The sequence below is a fragment of the Nothoprocta perdicaria genome, unplaced genomic scaffold (assembly GCF_003342845.1).
Source record: "Nothoprocta perdicaria isolate Ctin4 unplaced genomic scaffold, notPer1 scaffold_108, whole genome shotgun sequence".
In the NCBI taxonomy this organism is placed as follows: Eukaryota; Metazoa; Chordata; class Aves; order Tinamiformes; family Tinamidae; genus Nothoprocta; species Nothoprocta perdicaria.
Window position 1 is genome coordinate 2,107,207 of NW_020454183.1, and position 20,944 is coordinate 2,128,150.

The following is a 20,944-nucleotide window of genomic DNA, read 5'->3' on the forward strand; positions in this document are numbered from 1 at the left end:
TCAAAGAATTGCAAGCAGATACTGCCTAGAAAGTATAGTCTAGTAACAGTCAAAACTCCAGCCCCTACAGTAGCTTTATGTTCTTCTGTCTTGATGTTTCAATAAAAAAAAAAAAAAAAAAAAAAAAAAAAAAACCCAACAGTGATTGTTCACTGTTCTGATCTAACTCACTTTTTCATTTTAAGAATGTATCTGGATTGTATAGAGTTCAGGTGCAGATCTTTTTATGCCTTGAAAAAACATCCTTGACTTATATTTTTCTGCCAAGCTTTTGTTCAAATCCTGTAGGGTGTCCCGTTATACATATGTGCCCTGTTGGTGTGTTTTAAAGACTGTGTATTCATCAGGACTTTTACATAAAGGCGAATCTGTTACGTAAAGATGATTGCCCATCCAGAACTATGAGCTTTTCAAGAAGCTTGCCTCCAGATTCAGGTTTTTCAGTCAATATATCAATGATAACAGGCTTTATACATTCCGGTTTTGTAAACATGCCAGTTTCTGTCTTATGGTTTTCAGTTGTGTTGCTGACACACATTTCTGATGCCAAGGAGGAAGAAGGTGGAAATAAATTTAAAGGGCCTTCTTTTTAGTTTGCTTTTCTTTCAAAAGATATTTCTAGGGTGGGAGTTAGGAAGGAATGGAAGGGGGTTGGTGAGGGGGGTGTGTGTGTGTGTGTGTGTGTGTGTGTGTGAGTTCTGATTGAATAAATACTGTTGAATATACCGATATTCAAATTCTGGTATGGGTTGGGGCTTTGTTGTATTGTTTGCTGTTACAATTTGTTGTATTGTCTTTATATGTTATAAACCAGAGGACTAGTTTTGAAACTCAAGTTTCGTGCTAAATTCTTGATCTGGAAGTTTTATCTAAAACTTTGCAGAAATTAAAGGATTATGATACAGCCAGAAGCAAAGAGGGGAAAACTAGTATAGCATTTGAATGAGAAAATTATAGACAGACAATCAAAAAACCCAAAACCATTTCGAACAAAAGTTGAAGCTAATCAAGATGTTCTAATTAAAGTCTAACATTAACAGTGAGCTCATGCAAATTCTGTATATGCCCAGTGTTCAGAAAGGAAGAGATCTGACGTTTTCAGGACTTAACTGGGATATATGGAGAAGATGCTGAGAAAATTCTCTTACACCTAGAATGTTGGTCTCCTTTATACAGGATAAAAGTACCCAGCACATGCATTTGTGTATACATAAGTGCATGTGAAACTTCCACCTCTCCCATTCCTTGTAACCTGTGGAAAAGATGATTCCCTTCCCCTGTCCAATCACTCCTAACCTGAGAAATATGAAACCAGGGTGAAAATGCTCCTGTCAAACTGCATGTCCTTGCAACTTGTGTTATTTATTTCTTAAGGGTTTTAAAATTCATGTTACTAAACTAATAGAAAGCCTTCTTTTTCATGGTTATACCAATTTAGCTGAAATTTAATTACAAAGCTTTTCAAAAAGAGTTCAAGTGTAAATGCGTAAAAAATAGTGTATTCTGGATTTCTTAAAAGGATAGACTGTTAATTCTAGTGCCCAGATCAAATGCTTTGAGTAAGTGTGATAAATATCTTTACAGTTTACTTCACAGTTTAGCTGGCTTGTGAGCAGCATGTATTCATATTTCTAACTATTAGTGAAGTAAATAAAGATTAAAAATATTGTTAAATCAGTGAAAGGAAACTGACTCAATTCCTGTGAAAAGGTACGTGTACAAAATGCAAAATCAATTGATATGTAGTTGACTTTTGGTTAAGGTAAGTGGTACTCAAACTTTCGTAAAGTTAGATTATTCTATTTATCATGTTTGTCATAAGAAGTAACCATAGCAGTGTAATTTTAAACTTCAGTATTTATTCCTTCTTTAACACATTTTACAAATGTATGTGTTAAAACATAGGAAAAAAGCCGTGTAATCTTCAATTTGGCTTTGAAGCTGGTTTTCTATAGAAGATTGCATATAACTAAGATCTTTTTTTCTAAGTTGCTCTCGGAAAATGTGATGTTTATTTTGTGTAGAAACCATCTGCATCTTACTGAGTGGTGAAAAAAATGCTTTCCATTTTTCACATCCACAAGTCCATTAAACCCTGTTCTTAGATCTTTTTCTGTCCCCCCCCTCCACCCTTCTCATTCTCTTTCTTTCGCTTTTTAGCCTCTGATACTTCCTCATCTTCTCTCTCAAGAACAGAGTCTCCTCTCCAACTGTTTGTATCTTCTCATCTTCCTCATGCTCATCCTAAATCAGATACCTTTGTCTGGCCCCATGCAGCTTCTCCATCCTGTGACCAAGTTCCTGAGCCCTGTACTCCTCCTCGCTGTAAATGGGTTTCTCTTCCTGATGGGAGTGTTGGTGTTTGCTGTATTTTTTTTCTGATAATCTTCAGAACTGATAAACAGTGTTTAAAATGAGATTGGAACCTCAAAAGGCTGTTAGTGAAATCTGGCTTTAGATACATTAGATGAAGTATTAAATGTTTTCAGATATTTGGCAAAAAGGTAGATTAGATTGTGTTACATTCGTCCCAGAAAATGTATAGTTACAAATATTTAATTTTTTGTTCTCTTGATTGTGACAGAAAATCATTGCTGTTTGGTGAAAGATATTATTGACCAACAGTACATTGTAGCACCTGTTAATATCTTTCCTTTGGCACTTCAGCAGCAAGACTGCTGTACCACAGTGGCTATTCCCATTGATGACAGCATCTGTTCCATGGGATTTCTTTCTTATTCATACAGTCTCTAATGACTTAAGCTCAGTACCCTTTATTTGAAAGCATTCAGCTAATTGCATTCAAAACACATCCTGTGGAAGGAAGCCTTCCTTCACGTGAAGGAAAAAAATGCATGATGAAATACCAGTGTGTGTTTTTTTACAACAGGCTGTGATTCTGAGGAATCTTGGTTGTGAAAATTACCTCTATTCTGCTTCAAGAGTGGCTCCTTTCTTTTAAATGGTGCTAATTTAAACATACTGCAGGATTAATTCTCTTGTTTCTAAGCAAGCTATAGATTAATGCTACTAGAGTAGTTCAGGTGGTAGGGTAAAATCCAGATAGATTTCTGCCTTCTTAATGTCTTAAAAATGCCTTCTCACTTCTTAAAATTATTCTTCACTTCTTTTTTTGTATAGAACTGTTTTATGTCATTACATTACTTTAATCCAATGCAAAGAAGTTCACTTTTGATACTAGCCTTTAAGCGATACCATGTGAATGTGTTTAGTTCCTTAAGGAGAAAAAAAAAAGGGGGGGGGGCAAAAAAAGGCAAAAAAAACCCCCCAAACTAGAAAGCAAATGCTTGAATTTTAGCACAACTTCTTTGTTAGAGTATCTGGCGTAAGCCGCAAGTTTTGAAAACTCTTAACTGTGTATTAGTCTCTAAATGGTTAAATTCTTGAAAATATTTTCTTGAGACTTGAGGGAATCATTATTTTACAGAAGTTTGACAAGTTGACAATTTTACCAACTGAAGCATTTGCATAGATAGTTAATTACATTGGGCCGTTTTTGTGTTGAGCTTGCTCAGGGTTGCTGCTGGAAGCAGTATGTCCCACTCGGCATTAAGTATTTGCTCCTTGCTGAAGTAAAATTTAACAGGAACTACTTGAGAATGGAGGCAAACTGGAAGAATGTGGAAGTCCCAGCACAGATTCCATGACAAAGTTTCAGGTTTTCATTTTAGACTAAAGCGACTGTGTTCTCAAGGAAAGAAGCTTCCAATGTATGCATGAGAAGATGTTTCAGCTTAAACAGATATTGGAATCCTTTGTATAGTGTAAATAATTTATGAAAGTCAAAGCTCTCCATCTTCAGATAAGTAAGTTTGCCTAGATGCTTGTAGCACCTTACTAGAATTATCAGGATAGAGCAACTCATGTTCTTCCTTTCTTCCTTTTTTTTTTTCTGAAAGAAAAAAGTTATCAGCTTGACTTTCAATTTCTCTTGAAACATAATTTTAGGGGTGAAGCACACAAGCTGGGCAAATATTTGTTATAAAGTGTGATCTCCTGATTACATTTTTTTTGTCTTTTGTAACCTGTAAACCTGGTTTACAGTTTGAAGATTATCAGAAATCCTCTGGCTTTCTTGATGTTCTTGGGTTTATATGTAGTTTTTCTTTTGTTTTGGATTTTAATTTGTGGTTTGATCTGTTGTTCAAAGGCAACCCATCAGATGCTTACTTTCATGGGGTTTACTCCCTTTTTTCAGTTTGTAAGTAGTATTCACTGTGCAGTTCTATTAATTTCTGAAGGACTTAAATCACCTTTTCCTTTCCCACAAAATGTACGTGCTTTGCCCATCCATAGTGGAAGTTTGATAGCCTGGAAAGCAAGGCCGATGCTGTTTGCCCATTCAGTCACCCCAAGGGCTGTAATCTTACGAGGGCTGAATGCACTCAACTAACACTTGCATTTAATAATTAAAGAGGCAGTATTCATTTCTAGAGGACTGCAAATAAAGATATATTAGGAAGGTCTTGCATAACATAATGGCCAGCTGCCAATGTGTTTTATTATAGAAGATCTTATGCTGTTGCTTTTACTAAAAGTATATTGGCCTGGAATGTAACATTACGAAGTCTCACATGAGTTATAGGAAGCTGCTACTTTCTCTCGTAAAAGTTACTTGTAGAATAAATCTCTTAAGTGTGTGCTCTTAAAAAAACAAAACCATGAGAAAAAGAAAAATGAGAGAGAATAAAGAATATAGGTCAATAAAAATAGCTGCTGCTTTAACCAAAATGCAAAACAACATTCATTCTCCCTAAAGAGTTGCATTATGAAGTTATACATTGTTAGTTGAATAATAAACTGTGAACTTTCTTTTCCATTCATTACTTTACTTTGACATCAATTTCGATCATGTAGCACAGGAGACCTGTTTAGTTTAGGAAGGAAAAGGAAAAAGTGCCATGGAACCGCACGTTGGATGGTGTCTGGAAGCATTCTTCAGAGAGCTGAGAGAATGCTTAAAAAGGCTGTATCTGATGACTAAAATTGCCCTGTGTAACTCTGTACCAAAAGATAAGCTAGCTTTGTAGTTCGACTGTGGAAAGAGTCTCAGGAACTGTATGAATTTGAGAGGAAGAATGCTTGTTTTGGCTAAACCTGCCAATGTATTGCATTAAGTGCATCGTTTTGGTGATATATTAGTCCTGCAGAAGGTACTGCCTCTCGAGGTATCATGTGTTTGCTTGCTTCAGCACAGAGCTCTCTGCATGTTGCACCATTAATATTTTTTATTGCCTGCTTTGTGTGCATGTGAAGTTGAAAATTATGGGTTTATTTGACTTTTATCCTGCACGAACATTTCTTTTAAAGCTTTCTCATGTAAATGCTGATACATTGATTAAGAATCGTTATAAATGTTAAACTTTTTAACAGTATACGTTTTATGGTGTAAAGGAAAATATTTTATAGTGTTTTTGTTTATGTGCATAGCAAAGCAATCTTTTTCTCCAAGGATGCACACTGACCAAATGCAGATAGAACCCATATCTTAGTTCCTGAACATTGGACAACATTAAGATTTTATCTGGAAATGACTATGAAAATAACTGAAAAAGTCACAACTTAATTAGTACAAGAGACAAAGATTTGTTATGCTTTCTATTTACATAGGAAAACTCATGGATGCCATTTAAAACCATGAATGGATGCCATTTAAAACCATGGTTTCATACAAACTTTCTGATGATTCTCATCTTAAGAAAAGCAGAAAGAGAAGTAAAATAAGAACTTTACTCTTCCCCAAAGTTGACCTGTAGATGCATCTTGGATAAATGAAGGACTTTCCATTGTTTCTGTGTGAGATGCCTTCGCTTTTTGGTTCAGTTGTGTTTGCCCAAGGCTTTTGGTAGGTTTTCTACTTTTGAGGTGACTGAATTGAGATCTTGACACAGGCCTGGGTTGTTGCAAATACCGTATTAGTACGGTGAGTAAAAGCTCTTATGAATTTTGGATAAAACGTCACTATAGGAAATTTGAGTAAATGGTCGTAGCTATTATGCTTAGATACATTTTGATGGGAAAATACAAACACTCTGTCACACCTTGCAGTGTGTGAGGTCATTGAGGTTTCAAATGTTAATAAAGAAATAATTTAATAAGTGAATTCTAGATCTTGCAAATACAATCCCTGTTGCACAACTAGCCCATTTAGTATAAACCAGCATCAGAGCAAAACTATACAAACCGAAGAGAATAGCAGGGATCCGTTTTGGTGATATAGTATTTTTCCAGAGCCCATGTTCTTATATTTCAAAATAAGACTCTTTCCTGCTTTTCTTCCTGCTGATATTTTGAGGGAAATCTTTCTTAATTAGTAAGCTGCATACTATAATAGCAAATCTAGAAGTTATCCAGGTAGAGCAGGGCTGTTTCTGCATGTGTGAAAGAGAAGTAGAAAAGTTTCAAATCAGAAATTGATGCTGCTGTGAGTGTTTGAAGCGGAGTGAATTCTAGCAGTAAAAGTGGCAGGGGTGTGTGACCGACTGAGGGCTACTGAGTGCGGACCTAAACAAGAAAAGTCTGTGTAAGACTGGAGGAGAGCGGGTCTGAAGACAAATACAGGGTACGGAACCGCAAACCAGGAGCTGGCTAAAGCAGAATTACAGGCCCTCTTTTTGCTGTTAATTTCCACAGGTGTCTATCTTAATCATCTTTAATTTTAGTTACTGTACATTTTATTGTTATTAGTGCAGTTATAAAGATCTCAGTCTGGAAGCCCCTGACTTAGAGTGGGGAACTTGAAAGATACCTGATTTGGGTGGTATAAAAAGAGAGGAAAAGATAGGTCTAGAAAGCTGATAAAAGATACAGTGGCTGTGTTGGTGAGATGCTCAGGGCTGTTCTGGAGGTCATCTCAGAACTTTGGGGAAAGCCCTGCATGACACTGAGCTTGACAGGTCTCTCAACGGGTGCTTCAAAGATGCTCCAGAAAAGCAAAAACCACCTCACCCTTGGCAGTCCTCATGTGCTGTTTAGCAACATCCTTAAATTCTCTAGTATTTCTTAGGATTTCTAAGGTTGGAATTTCAAAAATAAATAAATAATTTAATCCTAAAAGCCAAATAAGCCACTCTACTTGGCTCATTGATGAGAGGCAGTGAGCATTGATAGAACTGTAGTACAAAATCATAGTTGATTATATTGAATAATCTTTAGTGTGAATTCCTGAAGTTCTTGGCCTGTGTTAGATTTTAAATTATCAATACTTATGATTATCTTGAATACATTTATGCTTATATCAGCTGTATTAGAAAAAGATAAGCTGTAACCATATGCTAGTGGTTTGATTGAAGTAAGGACATTTGCAGATCTTTTGTATATGTGTACACTTTATTTGGGGAACTAATTGCTAAAATAATTCAAAGCATACTTTTTTTTTCTTGCACAGGAAATATAACCATTCTCACAATATTTTATGTAAAGAGTTTTCTAGACTTTTTTTTCCCTAGAGTTTTCTGCCATGTAGAGCAAAATCTAGAAAAGAAATTAATTACCATGGAAAGCGATTAGTAACCGCCCTGTTTGACTTCAGTAGAAATAGTAACTCTTACAGCTCATAGGAATTGTATGACTCTCTGGATGGCTTAAAAGTTTTAGCAGTATGTTATCTTGCATGCTTTACAGTCAAGTACTTTTCAAGTCCTTTACAGCACTTTCCCAATGAAATCATTTGTGACCTGAATAGTCGGACAGCAATTGCTTTATGTAACAGAGAATATAGGCACTTGCTAATAGGGAATTAAATATTTCCCTTTTAGAAGGAAAGGGTTAGATGATAACTTTTGTGTCAGTGAATTGCAGCTTTTCTTTGCAGATTCTTATGGGGAAATGGGGAGATCCTTTCCCTGATAGTCCCTGGAAGTGACAGGCTGCTGAGACATGCATTACAGAAATGGTCAAGAAAAAAAATATGCTGTTGTCTAGTGCTTATTTATGGCACCCTTACTGATGCTTTTCTTGGAATATGCTCCACATTTTCTTGCTTAGACTTCCCATTTACATTTCTTGGGAAGTTAAGCTTTAAAGATAAGATGTGTAAAGCCTTGATTAAATGTTTGACTGTGGTGCAGTGTGGAGTCAGAGATGTTTCATCAGCTGGCAAAAGAAAGCCAACTCCATGGCCAGGTACAGTTTCAGATCCTCGGGTAGTTCTTTATTCCTAGGGATATATACAATACAAATTAAAATGCAGCTGAACAACATTGATGGTAATGTTCAATGCTGTATTTTGTTTTGTTTTCCCTTCTTATTCCTGTCAGTTAAGGGAAACTGGACGCACGCTTTCAGACAAACTCCCACTTCCCACTGCCCTGAGTGCTGGGTTTTCCCTCTGTTTTTCTAGTCTGTTGGTGTATGATGCCACGCTTTAGAGTGCGTGTTTTATAAGAAGCATCCCTTCTCTTAGGAAGGCTTTGATGTTGAGGATGTTAAACCTTCATGTTTCTAGGTTTCATCTGTTTTTTTTAACTGCTAGTGATTAGGATAAGATTTTATCTGGGAAGTGGAGTAGGATTCAATACTTTGTTTTCAAGTACCTGCCATAAGTGACCATCACAGGCTTAGTGCTAGACTCAGAAGACTTCTCAGCTAATCTAATATGAAATATTTCATGTTTGTTATTTCTCAATCAGGCCTAGTCAGTCTGATATTTGATTCGTAGTTATAACACATCGTGAGGTAAATGATACTCAGAATACTCAGATGACAAGAGTGTACCCTAAAATACTCGTGATTTTTTTTTTTTTTTTTTTGGTAAATAAAGACTAAATACTCATGGAACCTTTCATTTTTACTGCTTTAGAAAGGACAATGTTTTCCATTGAGATTCAAATCTCACTTGTAAATGTTTCATTTTCACAGAATTATTCTTTGCATAGTATACTTTGGAAATGTAGTGTATGAAAGAGGGCTTTTTTTGCCATAAGACACTTGAATTTCAGCCTTCTTGATTAGCTGAGGTTTACATTCAGTACAGTTTAATTGTGTATTTGTGATGAGGTATGTTGTGATCATCTGGTGTATTTTAGTTCTCTTTTATGCTGTTATTAGTCTTAAAATAGTTCTCTAATTGCACTCTATGGAAAGATGTAGCAATTACTAACATCAAAGTGCATGCAGCAAACTGAAGATTACAGTGCACAATACCATCAGCAACCTGTTTTTGTTCGTGCATTGCCATAAAAGAGATGCTCAGTTTAACAGTGAGTATTGGTAGCAGTTACCCCAAAAACATGTCAGGTATTGTTACCAGTGTTTGCTAATGTTTTTTAATACACAGTCTTTCAGACCAGTATAAAAGCTTTCATAACAAGAAAAAATAAATTGAAATTTCAAAAAATTTCTCCAAAATAATATATTTAAATCTAGAGGAGTTTTAAGTAAAAACTCTTATGAAAAGAGTTAAGATTAAATGTTTCTTGTAGTATAAGTGGTTTATATTCTTTCTCTGACGGAAATTTTTTATTACTTCTGCAGGTTCAGTCCATGCCACATCAATAGCAGCTTCCAGGGTGGAGCAAGCGTTGTCTGAGGTTGCTTCATCTTTGCAGAGCAGTGCCCCCAAACAAGGACCCCTGCATCCTTGGATGACTCTGGCTCAAATCTGGCTGCATGCAGGTATTGTTGAAGAAAAAGCCTTACTTTCTCTTTTCCCTTTTCTGTTCTCATTGTCCATTTCTCGTTAGCCTAAGGACTTGCAAAAGTCTGCGCATTTCACTGCTATCACTCGTCAGATGAAACCTGGACATCCTAATGTGGGCATCCTACCTCAACACTTATAATTTTTTTTTTTTACATTTTTCAGAAAAGTAAACTTGTTTTTTATTTAGAAAACCGGCAGTTAACATGAATGAAGTTTACTATTTATTTTATCTAAAAGTATTACATTTTCTGGTCATTATATCAGACCTAAATATTGCGGAATTCATTATGAACATATTGTGTTTGTTTATATGAAATAATTACTTTTTTCTCCCCTTTTAGAATGTTGACGTTAAAACTTAGCCACTAGATAAATGTTAGTTCTTGAGATAAAGCATGTGACAATTTGCTGTACAAAAAGCGTCATTTTCTCCTATAGCTTTAAAAAAAAAAAAAAACAAAACGGATAAATTTATTGTTTATATAGACAAAAAGAGACTACAGTCTATCTACAGAAAGAAAATACATGTTTGTGGTATCTTTATATGGTAAATATTTATATTGTAAAATATAAACATATATTCCACAATATAAATAATGTTGAAAAACGGTAGCTAAAGGTGCTGCTGTTATTTAGTGGTACTGACTGGAGTGGAAAGAAAACTGTCTGAGGTGGTATGTGTGCACAGTGATTCCTTGTTTTCAAAACTGGACATTTCCTTCCATGCTTTTCAGCAATGCAGGTTTGGAAAGTAGGGGAGATTTGTGGCAGAGGCAAAGGTAGAGTGGGTTCAAAATCTCTGTGAGGCTTCTGGGATGATCCAGTCAAGCATTATTATTTTGTGCAAACTGTTATGTGCGAAAGAGGAAATAATGTGTACCTGTTACTCATCTCTGTATTTTTCCTAGTTGAGAGACTATTTTAGTGTTTATAATTGGCACTTAAATATTTTTCTGTATTTTGGAGGAAGTTTCTTGACGTGTTTTTGCTAATATAAGGGAGAGATATATATAGTGGCACTGAGGCAAGCCTGGAAATGGAAGGCATGTTAGAGTTGCTCGAGTGTAAGATGTTTTATATCAGATGAAGCCATAGTTTGATAATGCAGCTGTTAAGGGTTGAGTCATACCTTCTGCAGAGCAAAGCCACATGATGTTATGTGTTTTTAAAGAATTTAGTCTCAGGAGTATATTGACCATCTTACTATTTCTAAATTTAATTCCAGTGAATGAAAAAGATATGTGTAAAAATACTGAATAGAGTTACTGAAGCTGGAAGTTCGTTGTTGAAAATAAGCAAGTTTGCAGATGTGGCAGAAAAGAGGTTTGGCATTTTACGACTGAGCAACCTGACCATTACAACTGTGGTAGAGCTGTTCGGTTCTGTGCCTTCCACCTCCACTACTGTGCAGCACCTGGCACCTTTTCTAAGTGTTGAGTGATCTTGAGTGAATGTGGTGATATTATGATATTTCCAGCCTCAGACTACCTCGAGGTGAGAATCACAGGTGGTTACTGCATAAAATTTTAACCACAAAATGATATTCCATTGTGTTCTTGGGCAGTTTAAAATGTACACACTGCTTTTATTCTTAGGATTTACATCCAAAGCATGTAATTAAGAAATCACTCAAAAATTATTCAGCTTTGGTCTAATCTTAGACATAAACATTTATTCAGCGTCATAAGTATATTTTTCATTATATTCACTGTACAGTGTAGAGTCATATTTTTACTAGGATCTTTAATATAAACAGTAACTCTATGTTAAAATTCTTCAAGATATGAATCATCTATTAAATCTTGCTATCTGTTGGGAAGAATTGCATCTTTTTTTTGTGCTTTTTTTTTTTTTTTTTTTTTGTGAAGTGTTGGAGCCCAGAGCAGATCGTGAGGTAGATTGGAACCCTGGCAGAGATCAGGGTTTTTGTGGTCAGTGGAACCAAGTCTAGTTTGAGGCCTGTAGCTAGCACAGGGACCCACAGTGGCCCAACGTGGATGAAGGGGCAGAGTGCACCCAGCAAGTTGGGTGGTGATACAGAGCTGGGGGAAGTGTCTGAGAACCAGGCTGCTGCTCAGAGGGACCTCAACAGATTGGGGAGATTGGAACCTCATCAAGTTCAGTAAGGGGAGATGTGGAGTCCTGCACCGAGTGAGGAACGACCTTGTACACCAGAGGCTGAGTGCCGACCTGCTGGAGGAGGAGGACATGGGAGTCCTGGTGGGCAAGTTAACCGTGAGCCAGCAGTGTGTCCTGGTGGCCAAGAGGGCCAGGGTTATTCTGGTTTGCATTAGGGAGGAACGCTGTCAGCAGGGAGGTGATATTGCCTGTCACCTCCACCCAGCTCTGGGGAGGCTGTATCTGAGCTACTGTATCCAGTCCTGGGCTCCCTGGTACAGGAGAGACATGGAGCTACTGGAGCAAGTGCAGCAAAGGGCCACCAAGATGATTAAAGCACAGGAGCATCCGTCGTTGATGAAGGGCCGAGAGCTGGACCCTTCTCAGCCTGGAGGAGAGAAGAGCTGAGGGAGGAATCTTGTCAAGGCCTTTAAGTATCTAAGGGAGGCTGTAAATGAGGATGGAGCCAGGCTCTTGTCAGTGGTGCCCAATGGTAGAATGAGAAGCAGTAGAAACAAACTGAAACATGGGAAGGTCCATCTGAATCTAAGGAAAAGCTTCTTTATTCTGAGGGTCAGTCCTCAGCACTGGAACAGGTTGCCCAGAGAGGTAGTGCAGTCGTCACCCTTGGAGGGAGGGATTCAAAAGCCTTTTGGATTCAGTCCTGGGCAGCAGGTTGGAGGTGACCCTGCTTGAGCAGGGGTTTCAGCTAGATTGTCTCCAGAGGACCCATCCAACCTCAACCGTTCTGTGAATAAAACTTGTTCCAAAAAGCGCAATAAAAAGCAGGTTTTTCTTTTTTTAAAGGTGTCTTTACTGCTATATGTAGGTTGCTTGTCTAGAGAGCAGCAATAAAGTTACATAACACCTAACTTATAGCACATGTTCTTTAAATAAAAGTGAAGATTTACCATTGGGAAATTGCTTATTTTTGAACCTCATGGCATGTTTTAGCTGTTTGACTCTGTACAACTGTGTTGCCTTTTCCTTCTTTTCTGGGAAGAGAGAGGAAAAAAAATATATTAAAATAACTTTAAATGTTAAAACTTGGAATGATTACCCTCATAATATGGACATAAAGCAAAATTGTGAAAATAAGCTTTAATACACACTAAATTTAATAGGTTATTTTTACCTGTACTGTAGTATATAATGTGAGGAAAAAAAAATGAATGAATGCTTTGTCTTATAAATATGCAGTGTTGTTTTAGCTGTCATCAGTGGCAGAACTATAAAGGAGCATGGCATTCAGTTAAAAAAAAGTTGATCTTGAACATAGCTTTCAGACCTTCAGTCTCAGGAATAGACTGTAGTGGTAAAAAAACAGAGTTATTTAAAATATGAGAAAACCTACTTCTGTAGTTCAGATGTCCTCTAGTATCTCACTTATTCTTAGATGATCTTGTGGATCTTTGAGAAATACATTAAGACTGAACACATGCTGCTATGCAGCTTTACTGGAAAGAGCATTAATTTGTCAAAAAATATGGGAGCCTAAATGTTGGAAGAGCTTGACCTGGATGGCATTCTCTAGGTGGAGACATTGAAAAGAGTTTACCAGAACTGGTGCTTCGTTTCTCTTGACAGTGTTTCTCCTCTGAGAAATTCCTAAAACTCTGGTGACAGTTTTTAGTCTTCCACAACTAATTTGTTTGAAATTGCCATTTTTTTTTTCTTTGTGCTTTGAAGTCATTTCTATTTGAGCCCTATCTGGTTCTGCTCTGTGTTGTAAGGCATGCCCTTGGCCTTGTAGACACTAGATGAAATCCTCTCAGAACAAATGATTGTCTTTCAGTTTCAGAAAATCTTCCAGATTAAACACTTATCATTAGCAGCTAGGCTAAAGCAGCTGGGAGTTTGGCCTTCTCTTTGTTCTGTCATAGCTTTTCCAAGCTTCTCTGGAATTCATAGAGGAAAAAAAAAAAAACACTGCATAGTCTGTTCAAAGTATTATAGATTTGGGTAGCAAAAAAGAGGATTTTTTTTTAAATACCTCTCTTGATAGTATATATCAAAGTAAGAGAATTATTTGTTTAAATTTACTACTTTTAGGAAGGTCTTTAGTTGTCAAGTTTCTTTTTCACAGCTAATAAGCAGGACAGCAAGATTTAATAGCTGATAATGTAAAATAAGACTACTTTGGTAAGCAGTGGTGTTCCCCTGTTGCCTTACGTTTATGTACTGGCTTCCCTTTGAGGAGCAGAGTTTCAGCTGAGGTGTTAACTCAGCCAAATGGTGCTCAAACTTCCAGGTTAGAATTGCAGTGACAGCAGATTAAAAATGACTTAGGTACGTAATTAATTTGTTTGTTATTTGCTAGGAATAGCTTTTGTCTGGTTGCTTTCATAGTCTGGTCAGTAAAGTTGCGAGTACACGTCATCATCCACTTCTGCTTCCTTCTACAATGCATCTCATAAATACATTTCGAGGTCTTTTAGGATGGTATTCAGTAGGTGATATTTACTTGGTATTTTAAATACCAAGTAAATTGGTATTGGTCATAAAGTGTGTGAATATTTTTCCTGTCTTTTCTGCAGCTACTATTTTTTTTTAGATTTTTAGCTACTCACTAAAAATCTCTTTTACCACCTAATAACGTTGACCACATAGTGCAGCACTAGAGCATTTCACATTTTGTTCTGTACATACAAATGAAGTATCAGATTATGGCAACATCTTGTTCTTCACAAGCTATGGACTGTTAGTGAAAGGTAAATCCTAGAAAGCCTATTTTAAATCTCCAGATTTAGATTTCAAAAATGTATTGGCTTCCAGGTTTGCCATTCCTTACTTATATAGTCTGACCATGTCTGACGAGGCAAGGATCTTGGTTGCTGAACTTGCAGTTTTGTGTGGGGGGGAGTGAGGATGAGGCTGCCCAGACCTTGGAGTTCTGTTTGCACCTTATCTTGCTGCATACCTGGGTGGTATGTGGGTGATGGTGGGGTTTTTTTTGTTGTTGTTTTGTTTTAAATGCATTTCTTTCTGCACGACCTGGGCAGAGCTGCATCACTTGGCCCTTTTGATAGAACCCTGCAACTTGAATCTTCCCCTGTAAAGCAGATTTCCACATGCAGTGTGATACCACAGCATGCAGTTCCACATTTAGGACCTGATTTTTCTGGAGCTCTACCCATTTGAAAGAAAAGGAACCTTTCATGTCCTTTTTCTTCCATTTGATGTCACTCCATTCCACTCCCTTCCTCTTCCCCTCTTTCAGCAATGGACCAGCAAAGCACTGTTGAAGAGTGCCCGAAGAGATAGTGAAGGCTAGTACTTCTGTTGGTAGTTTTTATTCATTTAGTGAGAGAGTGAACTTTTTCTGTAATCAGTCAAATTTAGACAGCTGTGTGTAAGGCTACCCAGCTGTTTTCATCAAGAGTGATTATATTAAGTACAAATTTTATAAAGTTGCAAAGTAAAATGTTCTTAGAAAGTTTGTGGAAAATACCTTAAATAAAAATGCTTGGAAATGTGAACATTTTTTTCTAATCAAAGTGTCAAAATTCACATTTTCTGGTAATTTAACTGGAAAGTTTCCTGCTCATGAAATAATACATTTTTTCCCTGCCTTATAAAGATGGTAGCAAGAGCAATTACTGCTTTTTCCTAAATTGTTGGCCTGCAAGGTTTAGACAATGCCTTAATTAGCTCCCTTCTCTTACCTCTGTTTCGTATTACTTTTTTTCCCTTTTGCCTAAATAATACTGAGATAAATATACACACAGGTTCCCCCAAAAAAACCCCAAATTATCTTTAACGTCAATAACAAAAAACTTCTTCAGATTTTTTTTGTTGTTTAGAATAGCTACTGTAGAGGGTAAAATTCCTATTCTGTTTAGAAAAGTCAGAGTGATTCATTACAAATAAATAATATAAGAGTTGCTTGTAAACTACAAAATGCCTTTGCTTGTAATGAAACAATGTAGAAATACAATATCTGCCGTCACATAGATTCATGATATGATGAAGCATAAAAAAACCTCACCGGTCCTCCCTCCTTCCTTGCACAGCTGAAGTCTACATAGGAATTGGGAAGCCAGCGGAGGCCACGGCGTGTACCCAGGAAGCTGCTAATCTCTTTCCGATGTCGCACAACGTTCTCTACATGCGGGGCCAGGTGGCTGAACTCCGTGGAAATATCGATGAAGCCAAACGCTGGTATGAAGAGGCCTTATCTATTAGTCCTACCCATGTGAAAAGCATGCAGAGGCTGGTAAGTCTTGAGTCTATGTACATAAGTATTTGTCTCCACCTATGTTGTTTTATTGTGAGATCTGGAAGAACTTGATGTGGATGCTCCACAGCTTATGTGATTTGCTTCTAAGCTTTCCTTAGCAAAATGGCTTCAAAGAGAGTCGTCATTTCTGTGTCTTCTGAGATCATGGTAGTATGAGAAGGATCTGAAGCAAGATGGTAGGAGAGGTTAGATACTGTACAGGAGAGAAGAACCACTCTGCTGACTAGTCCTAGACTAAAGGATGAATTCTTTGCAATGATTACCTTCAAATGTGTAATTTGTTTGGACTTTATGAAAAATGGTGAATCAGGTTTTCCCTCAAAATGATAAAATACAAGGTTGTCTCTTTTGATTACTATGGCAGTCGCTACCACTGCCCTTCACTTTGAATTGTTACAAGTATATGTCCTTATATCGATTGGTTTTGTTTATGTCATGAATTCTTAAAAGAAAGTTTTGACAGGTAAGTAGGATAGGGTTCACAAATATATGACTGAACATTTGATGTTTCATTTTAAGTGTGTGTGTGTGTATATATAGATATATGAAAAAAAATGCTTAAATGTTTTTTATTAACACCTGTGCAGCACCTTTACCGGTTACATCCAAAATTCCTACAAAATTTAGTGTAGTAGAACATCACAGATCAGCTGTTTCATTACTTTTATTATGATTTTATTGGTTTTTTCCTTCTTCTCCTTACAGTGTTAGGAAAATCACTTTTTTTCTTAAATCCATTTTTTTTTCCCAGAACAGCTGCAATCAGCTTCTCATACCTATCCTTTTTGTTCAGAAGGAGAAGCTAGTTTCTGCCTAGGTGCTTATGAATTATTCAGAAAGATTTCTTGTGCATCCCTAAGGGGAACATATGAGACAAAAGATCAGCTAGGAAGACAGCACAGGGAAGTTTTGTGTTTCACCTTTTCAACTTCTCAAGATATTTGAGCCTATTGACAAATGCTCCGAGGTTCCTTTTTCTGAAAGGCAGGCAGAGGACTTAAAACTGTGCAGTTCTGTGAACACAGTGTTCACACTCTGTACATATGAATATCTTTACATCTCAGCACTGTTTTCTTCTATTTTCCTATTAATAATAAAAATATTTGATCTCAGAGATAGGTTTGTTATAGCACCGTGGAGGTACTATACTCTGTAACAGCAGCTGGAACATTAACTTTTGATATTAGTATTCCCAATACTGAACTACCCATTAATTATGAACCATAATTCAGTGATAAAAACTTTTTTCCCCCTGTAATTAAGATATTTACAGATTATTTGATATGTCTTTCTAATAATGCTTACAAAATGGCACAAAATGCTATTATTTAGACATATCAATTATTTTATTTAAGGAGTTCTGGTGAAGTTTGTTATTTTGGCAAATATCAACTATAGAATATAATAACTTTGTGTAAAATAAAGAGGGAAAAAAAAAGACCTAAGATTGGTCTCAAAAATTCTATCATCTGACATATCTCCCTATTCAAATAAAGTACTTGCAAATAGTTTTGAAGGGATTTTTGTTTTGGTGAAATTTTAGAATGAGTGACATCTGGCGGTTAATTGAATCTGATGTTACAATTTACTGATGCTAGCAGTTCATAAATCTAAATGTTCTAAATCTAATGTTATGTAAAGTTGAGAAGAACAACAACAAATGCTTCTTCATCAATATCTTCATTCATATCTCCAGATTCTAAACACTGGTCAAAATGTGTACCATAATTGAAGCCATTTACTAGTTTGTTACACACAGATATTTCTGTCCTCTTGCAGCTTATGAGCTATAATTTATAATGGCCACTACTGGTCTTCGTGAAACATGTGAATTTTTGAAGAATTTTGGGATAACCTTTTGGTGAAGTTGGAATTCTGAGATTTGACAGGATTGTGGTAACTTGGCCAGCTCTGAAATACTGAAGAGGTTTTACCTTTAAATGAATAAATATGAAGCATCTTGAATTGGTCGAAATGGCAAGACCATCCCATAAGATAAAACAAAGCAAATTGCTAGTGAAAAATCAAATAGCATCAGTGAATTAGAAATCAGCCTCTAAGAATAGAGGAAGTTCTGTGTGGAGTAAGAGTTACAGTGAGCAAACTGTCTAATGAAGTTAGAAAAAAATAAATACAGTAATTAGGAAATGTAAACTCTGAAGGCTGAATTGCAGAGTCTTGCACGGTTGAAACAAACTGTGAGTGCCTGTGATTGCCGTGTGAGCCAGCAGGAAGCAACTACATAGATCTGAGTGAAGCCACGTGTGGTCAGACAGTGACGTGCCAGGGTTTCCAAGGATTGGTTAGTAGGGCCCTTTTCAGGCTTGAAAGAAGCACTGGGATCTTCATTCAAGGTGAAACTTGGTAGGCTGCTTAACTGCACAGTGTTGGTCTCTTGTTGCCAACAGGTCATCTTCGGAATCACAGTTTTCCATTACATAATGCTGTACTCTTTATTTTGTAAAGCAGTATTTTAAGAGGGGTTACTGTGTTTGTTTGCTAAACTTTTGTCTTATGAGCTTATGCGCATTTACAGAGGATCAGTCGAAGGAACAAATATGACAGCTGAGACTCTTCTCCAAAGAGATTCATATATCTCAACTTTCAGACGATTGTACTAGTTGTATTTTAATTGTTATGTCCATGTGTGGTAATTATATTCAGGTAGCAAAAATATCCTAAAGTAGAATTTGCTTATCAAACAGTCAGAATTTACCTCTATAAGGAACCTTTACTCTGTACCATTTGATCAATGTCTGTGCACAAACCGTTTCCGTCATGTCATTTGCAGAGGTGTTGGGTGTCAGGAGGCTGGGAGCAAGTCACGCAGAACTTCACTACTTCTTCCTGTGGGATTTGGAGGAGATTGCCCACTTACCATCCCAGTTGGCTACTCATTATTCATGGCTCCCACAACTTCCAAATAATCCATTTGCTACAAGGTGCTGGGCAGACCCCCCAGGGTGACTCCTGCAGAACTTGACTTGTGTGAGCCTGGGCTTGTTGGCTGTAGCTTAGCCTCGGCTGTGCCAAACCTGGGCTGGTTCTGTTTGAATTCATCTGTGTGCAACCACATTGCACCCCCAAGGCAAAGAAGCCATTTGCAAGATTTCAGCTGGCTGAGGCCAGAACCAATTAAAGTGTTCAAGGCTTAAATACCTTGTGCTCTGCACCATGGAAAAGCAGGTCCCAAAGCTTGTTTTCGGAGCTCAATTGGGCACTAATTTATGCAGGTTGGAGCGCTTTAGGAGCGGAGCCAAATCAGTGGCTCTGAACTGAAGCCATCTAGAGAAACCACTCACAGATAATTCAGTTGATGGTGTTCCTTCAAGCCTGGCAGTCAGTCCACCAGTTTCTAGCACACATCTGACACCAATGATTTGTGCTGCCTTTAGAGACAGGTTTGGGGGATGCAATGACTCAATTATATGTTACTATATGTCCCCTGACTAAACTTTTAGTGACTTTTTAGCTAGCTAGGAGGAAGACGATTGGGGAAAGTGTTTGTGTATTTTCTGAGAGTCATTGCACAGAGAAAAGCACTTCCTATTCACCTTATACCAAAGAGGAAGCTGCAGGAAAAAACGAACCCTCATCTCTTCCCGGGGGTGTGCTAGCTGGCCAAGCATGTAGTTCGACACATAGTTTGGAAGCAACCACAAAATATGTTGCCTGTTGCCTAGTCCGTGTTGATGGAACAGAACAATATAAGGAGTTTTTCCTGGGGTGCACCTTGAATATGAGAAGAAACTACAGGCCTGTAGGAGCAGGTGTACAGAGAGCTTTGGGAGGTAGCGCTCAGGACTGGGGAAGGGCTGCAGGTAGGCAGGAATCATGTGTGCAAAATCAGAGCATGTAAGTTGTTTCTCAAGCATGAGTAGTAATGAAGATGTGGGTCAAAGAACCTCTCTGTGCAGTTGAACTCCTTGATCCTGAGGACATTCATACTGTACATCTCAACATGCCGAACTTGAGCCTGCCTCAGATGGGCTGTTGTATGAGCTCAGATGGAAAGCTTAGGACCACCTGACTGGTTAGGGACCTCTCATGGTTCTGAGTACTCCTGTGTTCCTCTCCGGTGCAAAATTCAACAGGATAATTTAATTTTTGTGCTGAAAAGGGTTGAAAGAGACTTACTTTTAACTGAGGCCCATAGTAAAAGGTGTGCAATGGCAGTGGCTGGTGGGACACATCTCCCAGCTCAGACCTGGGTCTAAGAGCTTCTCCTGTGCTTCATTCCAGTGCAGGGTAGCCCTTCCAGACTGTACCCAAAAGCTTTCTTATAGATGTTTCAACTGAGAGGGTATTTGTGAAGTTAGCCCATCATTTGTTTGTGGAAGGTTTGTTGCAGTGGGAAAGATTGTGCCAAATGATTAAAAGCACAAAAGGAGCCCCATTAAGCAAATCCTGAAGAAATGCATGCAGACCTGTGGCTGGAGCACCGGAGAGCTTCCTACTGCCCTTTACTCGGTGCGTCCTGTTCTTGGGAGCTTCAGCACAGAGACTTGTGCATTTGTCTCAGGTGTGGGTTCCCCGTGGCCTTAATGTGGCCCTGCAGACGTGCCCTTTGCAGAGGTCTGATCTGTTATGTGAATGTGGTTATCTGTTACTAACTGTTCAGAGCTGTTTAAACACTGTATTTCTCTGACGTTTCAATTTTCTCGCAAGCCAAATGGATTATTAATTATGTTGCAACCTCAAACTTCTGCACTGATTTATTCCTTTGTTTTAAAGAAGTAGTAAAGGAAAAAAAAAAAAACAGGAGGGATGACATGAAAATGGAAGCACTTGAGAGCGGTGGAAAATTTCTGTTGACTAGAAATGATAATGATAAACAACAGGCTCGGAAAAAGAGGTTCTCTTGTGTATTTGCATTAGCAGAGATGTGCCGAAGGCAACATGACACCAAGTGCTGGGGAGCTGAT

At 37.6% G+C, this 20,944-nt stretch overlaps 1 protein-coding gene across 2 annotated transcripts in view; it reads left to right on the forward strand.

Moving 5' to 3' along the window:
* TTC7B (tetratricopeptide repeat domain 7B) overlaps positions 1–20,944 on the forward strand; it is a 104,647-nt gene that overhangs the window by 64,164 nt on the left and 19,539 nt on the right. For both annotated transcript variants that reach the window (XM_026046709.1, XM_026046701.1), the window contains 2 exons: positions 9,496–9,636; positions 15,793–15,995. In XM_026046709.1, the coding sequence (XP_025902494.1) occupies positions 9,496–9,636; positions 15,793–15,995 (344 nt within the window). The remainder of the gene's footprint in view (positions 1–9,495; positions 9,637–15,792; positions 15,996–20,944) is intronic.